The sequence below is a fragment of the Eucyclogobius newberryi genome, unplaced genomic scaffold (genome assembly GCF_026437365.1).
Source record: "Eucyclogobius newberryi isolate DKJ021-1_F unplaced genomic scaffold, fEucNew1.0.hap1 SCAF_20, whole genome shotgun sequence".
Classification (NCBI taxonomy): Eukaryota; Metazoa; Chordata; class Actinopteri; order Gobiiformes; family Gobiidae; genus Eucyclogobius; species Eucyclogobius newberryi.
This window is the reverse complement of record NW_027315835.1, coordinates 2,964,657-2,973,470: the sequence shown is the minus strand read 5'-3', so window position 1 is coordinate 2,973,470 and position 8,814 is coordinate 2,964,657. Positions and strand designations below refer to the sequence as shown.

General features: G+C 41.8%; 2 protein-coding genes across 3 annotated transcripts in view; one reads left to right on the top strand and one right to left on the bottom strand.

Annotated features, from left to right (window-relative positions):
- LOC140369012 (inhibitory synaptic factor 2A) overlaps positions 1-4,549 on the top strand; it is a 68,322-nt gene extending 63,773 nt beyond the window's left edge. The window contains exon 4 of the mRNA XM_072456211.1: positions 4,352-4,549. Coding sequence (XP_072312312.1) covers positions 4,352-4,538 — 187 coding nt within the window. The 3' untranslated portion in view covers positions 4,539-4,549. The remainder of the gene's footprint in view (positions 1-4,351) is intronic.
- The window catches only part of dock1 (dedicator of cytokinesis 1), a 371,371-nt gene that overhangs the window by 222,575 nt on the left and 139,982 nt on the right, over positions 1-8,814 (bottom strand). The gene's annotated exons all lie outside the window — the stretch shown is intronic.

Below are 8,814 nucleotides of genomic sequence, written 5' to 3'. Positions count from 1 at the left end.
TAGTCACAATAAAATGATAAGTGTACTATGTTAATACTTCGTTTAGACAAATACCATTAACATAACAGTCACATTACCATAACAAATCTACTCTCCGTTTGGCAAAGCGTGGGGTGAAGGTGACGAATCGGACAACTCGGCACGCAGCGCTGCACACCTCGTGGACAGGCTCCCAAACACCAGAGAATTTATATCATTGTAATTAACGAGCTCCGGGCGGTGATTTATTGCTAATAGCAGTGTTCCTGGCCCCGTGCAAAAGCCTGAGTCAAACGAATGTAAAGTGCTGAGTTCGAGCGCTCCGGACCTGTCGCTTTGCCACATTTACGTCCGTTTGGTCGGAATAAACGTTGACAGATTTCCGCATCGACCATCGGAGCGCTCGGGCTTTATTGGGACGCGTTTGATGTGGTTGACTCAAGAGTGTGAGGACAAATAACTCGTGTCGTTTTGAAAAAGACGAGAGTAGAAAATGGAGGGTGAAACGTTTTGGCGTTCTTAGAATCTTTATCTAAAACAGTAAAGCAAAAGGTCAATCTGGAAAAAGTGAAATAAAAAGTGTAGTTGGATTACTGTGACAAATGATGTTTTGTAATTATTGCTGCATGACTTAAAAATGTGGAAAACAGAGCTAGTTTTAACATTTTAAACTCTTTGCAGCAGTCCACATGTGTCGCTCACTTGGCTAATGCATTGCTAGCATGCTAATTATTTGCCGTGATGAGTTTATAAGTGCTTTTCACAATTTTCAGAGATTAGACTAACATTAGCATGCTTCACGCTTCATAGAGAATTAAACGCTTTGTATTTAGATGTAGACGACCCCAAAATGGACTCGTTTTGACCCAATATAAATGCACTGGGTAAAAACAGACTTTATTCCATGGGTAAAAAATGGGTAAAGCCCCTTTAAGTTTGGGCTCGACTACTCTCAAAGCATGTGTATTATTACAGTGGATTTTACAGGCTTTGTGTACAAATTAGAGCTGGGTTTCGATTCAAATTTCAAGAATCGATTAGATTCCGATTTTTACGTTTCAAAATAGATTTTTTCCGATTTGTCAGATTCGATCCGATTCGATCCGATTTCGATTCGATCAGAGGGTTAATGTTATTAAAAATGAAAAATGTATTTGAACCGTTTCCTTCACTTCATGACTGTGGAGAAGCAACATATTAAAACTAGTATTATATCAATATTAAACAGAATATTGGTAGTTACTGATGGAAGATGATGAAAAGGTCAAGGGTCAATCTACCTTCAAGAAAGATCATCCAGGAGTCCTGAATTATCTTTCTTGAAGGTAGATTGAAGTTCACTGAGGGAAATGTAGAAAATAATTTTAATTTTATTTTTTTTTTAAAACGATCTTTGGACGTACGAATCGATAATCGGTCATTAATATGCGAATCGATTAAAAATCGGAAAATCGATTATTTCAACCCAGCTCTAGTACAAATGCAAGTAATTTTCACATGTGATATCTATAAGGAGAGAAACTATATAAGGACGACTCAAACTGCACCGACAATCAAGAACTGGACCCAAATTAAAACTGACTCGAAAAATGGGGAAAAGAAATACCATTTGGACTTAATTTGAAAAATGACCTTTAGATGGGACTCATCCGCCGTGCAGTAATAGTAACTTAAATTTTATGTCTTGATTTAGTTTTATTTTGCTCTCCGTGTCGTAAATTTGGGGGGAAAAGGAGATAAACTTTGTGAAGTGAATGTGCGGTTCAGTGCGCTCCCAATTCATGATTAAGTTCACATCTGAAACATCCAGTGGAATTTCAGCTGCCGATCTGAAACAGAAGTGTTGTTTGCAGAAGGCATTATGTCATTTAAACTGCCGCTTTTGCCATTTACCAGCCGCTTTCCAACGCGGCGCCTGAATCAAATACATACAAGCGCGAGTATATCGGTAAATCACACATGGAAATCCATAACCGCCACCTTTTATGAACCTGGTGCCATTACACGGGCCGGGCTGAGGGGATTAACCGCACTCCACACTTTACTTAATCAGAATTTCACTTAAACGTCGCAGTCAGATGTGCACGGGCGCGGGATTACAACCGTGCGGGATAATCCGGCGTTCTGCAGGCCGGAGAAAACGACGCAAAAAAAATCCCATCAATATCATTTTTAAATTATGTTACGACATGCTTGAAAAATCCGTCAACATTTTTACACTGTTGACAATTTTTGGGAATTTTAACACTGTTGTTAAAAAATGTGGAAATTTTTTGACCTTTTTTGTATGAATTCAAAATGGAGATCGAGTCGACAACGGCGGGTGGACTAAATTAGGGGATTCGACTCGAAGCGAACAAGGAGGTTGGAGATAAGGGCAGGGAAACTAGGTCACTTTGCCCGGGCGGCGCGGCGGGCAGATGCGGATGGGCAGGGGTCAAGTGGGTCCGGCCACGCTTAATTTGGTTTAGAGGGTCACGTCGCAGTCAAAACATGTCAGGATTAAAAGAGGGGCCCCCGAGGGAAGGCGAGGGAGCAACCTGGTTCTTTTCTATGTCGAGTACAAAGTGAGCCGTGTCCAAATGTCTGCCAGGGAATGAATCCAGGGATTTAAAGTGCTCTGACGAGAAACCTTCACGTTATCTGAAAGTCCTTCGAATACTTTATCGACGGTTTTAACGCTCAAGACTTTACAGATGTTGGTGGAGTAAGATATTATTAGATAACTTAAAGTGTGTACGACGTGTTTACTGCAACGAAACCAAAATGTCTTGAATAAAATCGTATTTATCATTTTAATTCCTGGTTTGGCGTGTGCTGGAGCAACATTTCAGAGCTGTTTTCTCACTGACGTATGTAAACAAGGCCCAAAACCAAATGTACACAATATTTTTGAATAAATATAAGAACTTAAGCTGTGTTCCCACTGGTTTAGTCATGTTTGGTCCCAGTTAGAGTCTTGATATTGACTTTGTTTGGCTGCGTTCTAGTCCAGATTTAGTCCTGGGTTTAGTACCAATGTTCATGTTAATTTTTATGTATTAATGGGTTTTAAATGTGTAATATTTCATTTTTACAAAAAGCTACACAAACAGGACAAAATTGGACCTTTCTTGAATCTTCATCAGAACTGAATTACATGGTCTAAAAACATAGAAACGACTACCGTATTATTCGGACTATAAGTCGCACCAGTCAAAAAATGCATAATAGTGAAGAAAAAAACATATATAAGTCGCATTTTTGGGGGAAATTTATTTGATGAAATCCAAGACAATGCAGTTTAAAATAATAACAGATGAGAGAACATGGTGAATAGGTGTACATATGCTAACGCTAACACCGTCAGTTACATGACGTATGCTAACGCTAACACCTTCAGCTACATGACTTATGCTAACGCTAACACCTTCAGCTACATGACATATGCTAACGCTAACACCTTCAGCTACATGACGTATGCTAACGCTAACACCTTCAGCTACATGACGTATGCTAACGCTAACACCTTCAGCTACATGACGTATGCTAACGCTAACACCTTCAGCTACATGACGTATGCTAACGCTAACACCTTCAGCTACATGACGTAGGCTAACGCTAACACCTTCAGCTACATGACGTATGCTAACGCTAACACCTTCAGCTACATGACGTATGCTAACGCTAACACCTTCAGCTACATGACGTATGCTAACGCTAACACCTTCAGCTACATGACGTATGCTAACGCTAACACCTTCAGCTACATGACGTATGCTAACGCTAACACCTTCAGCTACATGACGTATACTATAACGCTAACACCTTCAGCTACATGACGTATGCTAACACCTTCAGCCACATGAGGTATGCTAACGCTAACACCTTCAGCTACATGACGTATGCTAACGCTAACACTTTCAGCTACATGAGGCACAGACAGAACTGTGGTAAGTGTCTGGTATGTTAGCGTAACATATGAACAGTTATTCAGATAACTATAGCATAAAGAACATGCTAACAAGTTTAGCAAAGCATCAGTTTTACCCCAAATCACTAAATCCACTGAATTCTTCTTCCTCTGTGTCACTTCTAAACAACTCCACAAACTCCAGAGGAAGAGGAAGTGCAGGTTCTTCTTCTGCGTCGCTCAGAGCCTAGAGCGCCCTCTTGTGGTTGCCAGTGTGAAAAAAACGAATAATATCACATATAAGTCGCACCCTGGCCAAAACTATGAAAAAAGTGCGACTAGTCCGGAAAAATACGGTATATTGCAGTTAAAATGACCGTCTATTGCAAGAATTTGGTCTCACGTTTAGAGCAAGTTCTTTCTCATTGAGCTCAAATCACCGTGACGACACTAACACTCTCTCCTCCGTCTCCCCCGCAGTGTGGAGCTGGACTTCAAGCTGCAGGAGGACAAGCTGCAGCCGCTGATGAAGCGACTGTGCCCCAGCGAGGAGTCGCACCTCCCGGCTCTGCCTTACACCCAGGACGCCGTCTACTCCTCCACCCCCAAGCGCAAGTCCAAAGCCGAGTCCAAGAAGCACGCCCGCTGGAGACTCTGGTTCCTCTGACTCGCCACCGCCTCCACCACCTCCACCTCTCAACACCTCCACCTCTCCTCAACACCTCCGCCCCCTTTACAGGATTTATGCACACTGCGAAAAGGAATATCGACATGCGCTAAAACGACTTGGATTCACCTTCTTCGCAAGGACCTGGATCGACGGTTCTCAAGCGACGCCGCGGCTACTGCTGGTGCTACGTGTCAATTCATCCAGCTCAATTCAACGTGGGACTTTTCTGCTGTGAGGGCCCCGTCATCCGCCCGTCTCCGTGGAGATGTTATCGCTCCGCCCGGAACGTCCCACAGTGATGCTTTAGCTTGTCCGTAACACTTCATGATAACTGCATTTGAATAGTCTTAATAAAGCACGAAGGACGACTTAATTCATCAACAACAAATGGTTTAATAAGAATGATTCAGGATGATTACGGATTGGTAACTAGTGAATAGTTAAATAAACTCCTTAATCAAGTTGTTAAAGCCTGAATCTTGCTTAATAAACCTTTTGTTCATGATGAATTAAGTCTTTGTTTATGCTTTATCAAGGCTGTTCGATAAAGTTGTAGTTATTATAGAGTGATTTCATACATTTTCCCATCTTGGATCAAATCTAATGCAACATTGCGGAACATTCCCGGCAAAGCAATAACATATCTGTGAAGACAAGGTGGTGACGTAAGCCCTGCACCATAAAAGATACTCGGTGCACCATAATAAGTCTTATTATAGACCTGGTTTTGATCTGAGCTTACGCAGGGAGAACCACTTATCTTAGTTGTTTGTTTCTGACCTCCTCCGACTCTCATTATTTCAAGCCAATGCATTATTATTATTATTATTATTATTATTATTAGTGTATCTTTCCTGGAGCTAAATCCCGCTCGATGTCGGACCCAGAAATAACCTGAAACACATTTATTATTCTGCGCCCGGATAAGCAATTAGACCCGACTCGGCCGCGGCAAATTGAGCGAGAACTGGATCCTCTGAATCGGAGGCTGGATATTCATTTTCGCAGTGCGTCTGTGCGTCCTCAATATTTGATCACTCATCTCGCATCGACGTGGCGCTTTTTTTCCCCCCGCCGGGACCGGACGGAGGGCAGTGGACGCCCCGGGGGCTTCTGACGGGGCCGAGTGGGAAGGATTTCTAACGTCAGGCTAACCAAAAAAAAAAATAAAAATAGGGATTTAGCAGTCATTTTGAATTCAATTTCCTCAAACGACTGTGAAATTACACCAGGATGACTTACGGGACAAGATCAAGCAAGTGCGACTTCGATTTCAATCTATTTGCATATATTTTTCTAGCTTCTTCAATGGTAATTATTCAAAGACCGACACGTTTCTATTCGCCGGACTGGACCAGCTCCTGTTTCCTTTTATTTTTGGGTTGTTTTTGTTTTTTTGTGCCGCATCCTCCCGGCGAGGTAAAAGGCAATTACTGCACAATAAGCCACAAAAAGCACAAGTGACACTGTTCGGGATTTTACGTTGTAACATTTTGGCTACATTTTGACTTGGAAATCCCCCGATCGCGGCGAATATGAAGCAGACTTTCGTACTATTTGAAGATTAGCCTCGAAGGATACGTATTTATTGGACTTTATGATCTACTTTCTAAGTTTCGCGGTTATAAAATGTCTCCTTGAAATAACTTTGGAGTAAAGAATGAATAAAATATACTTATTTTCTTATGAACATTTGAAAAGCCGGTTGTGAATGTGCTTCTTTTCCTATATTAGGACGCGGCGCATTCATATTTTAGAGCAAAACGGAAGCGAGGGGGGGAATCAGAATGACGGGTTACACGAGATATAAGATTTCAGGTGCTGGTTTTCTTGCATTTAGCGCTGTAGTCGACTAAAGACGTGCTCAACTGAGGAATAAAACCGGCAAAAGCTCTCGAAACGTTTCAGGATCTCTGTGATCTGACCGTGCGCTTGACCCAAACTGCACTCGCAAGACAAGTGCACAGAAAATCGTGCAAAACCAACTGTTTGTACTGTTCTACGAAACTAAGATTGCCCTCACTCACGCTGTGGCTTAACCTTTCCCATGTACCGTATTTTCCGGTGTATAAGTATAAAGTATAAGCCAACGGACTGTGGTAAGTGTCTGGTACGTTAGCGTAACATATGAACAGTTATTCAGATAACTATAGCATAAAGAACATGCTAACAAGTTTAGCAAAGCATCAGTTTTACCCCAAATCACTAAATCCACTGAATTCTTCTTCCTCTGTGTCACTTCTAAACAACTCCACAAACTCCAGAGGAAGAGGAAGTGCAGATCCTTCTTCTGCGTCGCTCAGAGCCTAGAGCGCCCTCTTGTGAAATGCGGGTTCCAGTGTGAAAATAATGAAAATATCACATATAAGTCGCACCCCGGCCAAAAATATGTAAAAAGCGACTTATACTACGGAAAATACGGTAAATCCTTATTATCTAAAAAAAAAAAAAAAATTTTAAATCTGAATGAAAATCAAATCAAAATTTGGTTAACTAAATTGACCAGTTAAACAACGACAGATGGGCCCGACTTGCATTTACTCATTTACTCAAATTCGCAGATGTCGGCTAAAAAAAACATCAAATTTGCATGCGAGTGTGCTTGCCTCGCCGCAGATCTGACTTGTTGCTCGGTCTGTTTGGGTCACACGCTCGTTTCCATGGCAATAGATACGTTTATTGAACATGTATTGACCAGTCCAGACAAAGCAACAACAACATCCACGCAGACAAGCAGAAAAGTGACACCTTAAACTGAACAAATGCGCAAATTTTTCTATATTATTCTTTTTTCACCAATTTTATCTAAAAGCATTGGAGTTTAATTCATTTCCAGCCCGTTCGGAAACACAAATCCTCCCCCGCGTGAAACCTCCGCACCGAGTCCGAGCGCCATGACCGGACCTCCGTATTTCTAATGAAGTTCACAGCGGTCGATGCTCTGCTCTTTTTATTCACACTTCACACGCTGCAGAAGGAAGCAATTTCTCTATGCAAACTACCGAGTTCTACAACAACAAAAAAGGCGGCGCTGGAGGTGAGGTAAAAACTGCTCCTCGAGACGAGACGGGAATACAAGACGAGGGGAATCAAGAGCGAAGAGTCTTTCATGAAACCGGCTTTTGAAATAAATATCGGGCCTTTTGAGAGAGACGCGCGCGGCGGTCGAGAGTGTTTGGGAAATTCGACGGGCTGAAATGAGAAAAGGTGAGACGAGGACAAGGTGGAGCGGTGTTGGCGAGGGCACGGGCGGGCACGGGCGGGCACGGGCGGCCCAGGGGGATCCGCTCGTGCCAAACGGGGGGGGGGGTTCACTCCAGCTGCTGACGCAACTGTTCAACGATTTGGCCACTCGAAACGGTAAATGTCAGTCATTCGTGGATGAGGGATGGAGGACACGATGTACTTTAATAAAACACTTGATTTGCATGTAATTGAAAACGAGATTAGGATTTACAACAAAATAAAAGCCCATTGACACAAGGACATTTAGTTCTCGACAGAGGATGTGATATTTCTGATTCAGACAGTGCAAAATGTGATTTCAAAGGTTTTCCAGTGGACATAATCACTAGTAATTACCCAATAATGCCTTCTACTATTACTTATTACAAATACGTTCACCAAGAGCTACTTGTACTACGACTACTACCTACTGACGATACTACTGGTACTATTACTGACGCTACTACTGGTGCTACTACTGACACTACTACTGGTACTACTACTGACACTACTACTGACACTACTACTGACACTACTACTGACACTACTACTGGCACTACTACTACTGGTACTACTGGTACTACTACTGACACTACCTACTACCACAAAAACTCTTCCTACCTCGTGTTTCTTGCACTTAAACACACCAATACGCAGTTATTTTTACATATTTACACCATATAATATATCAACACAGCACAAAAATAGCCTTATATGTTCATATTAAAAAAGTAAAAAAAAATGAAATGAATAAAAACTAAATAATGTCCATACTTTGTTTTATTGCAGTTTATTTTCTTTTACTCCTACAATGACATCAGCATCGCCAAACTAATAAAACTAAAGGTTTCAAATAGAGTCATCTGGAAATAATCTAGTCAAGATGTTTCAAATTCAATCTGAAACTCATTTTCAATCTGAGGGAAATCGGTTACACTCTGAAAAAGCTCAAGGGGAGGAGTTATAACCCAAACGTGCCCCGCCCCTTCATTAGACGTCTGACAGTATCACGTTGACAGCTTGGGTCGCTAAGGCACATTGAGGTCCG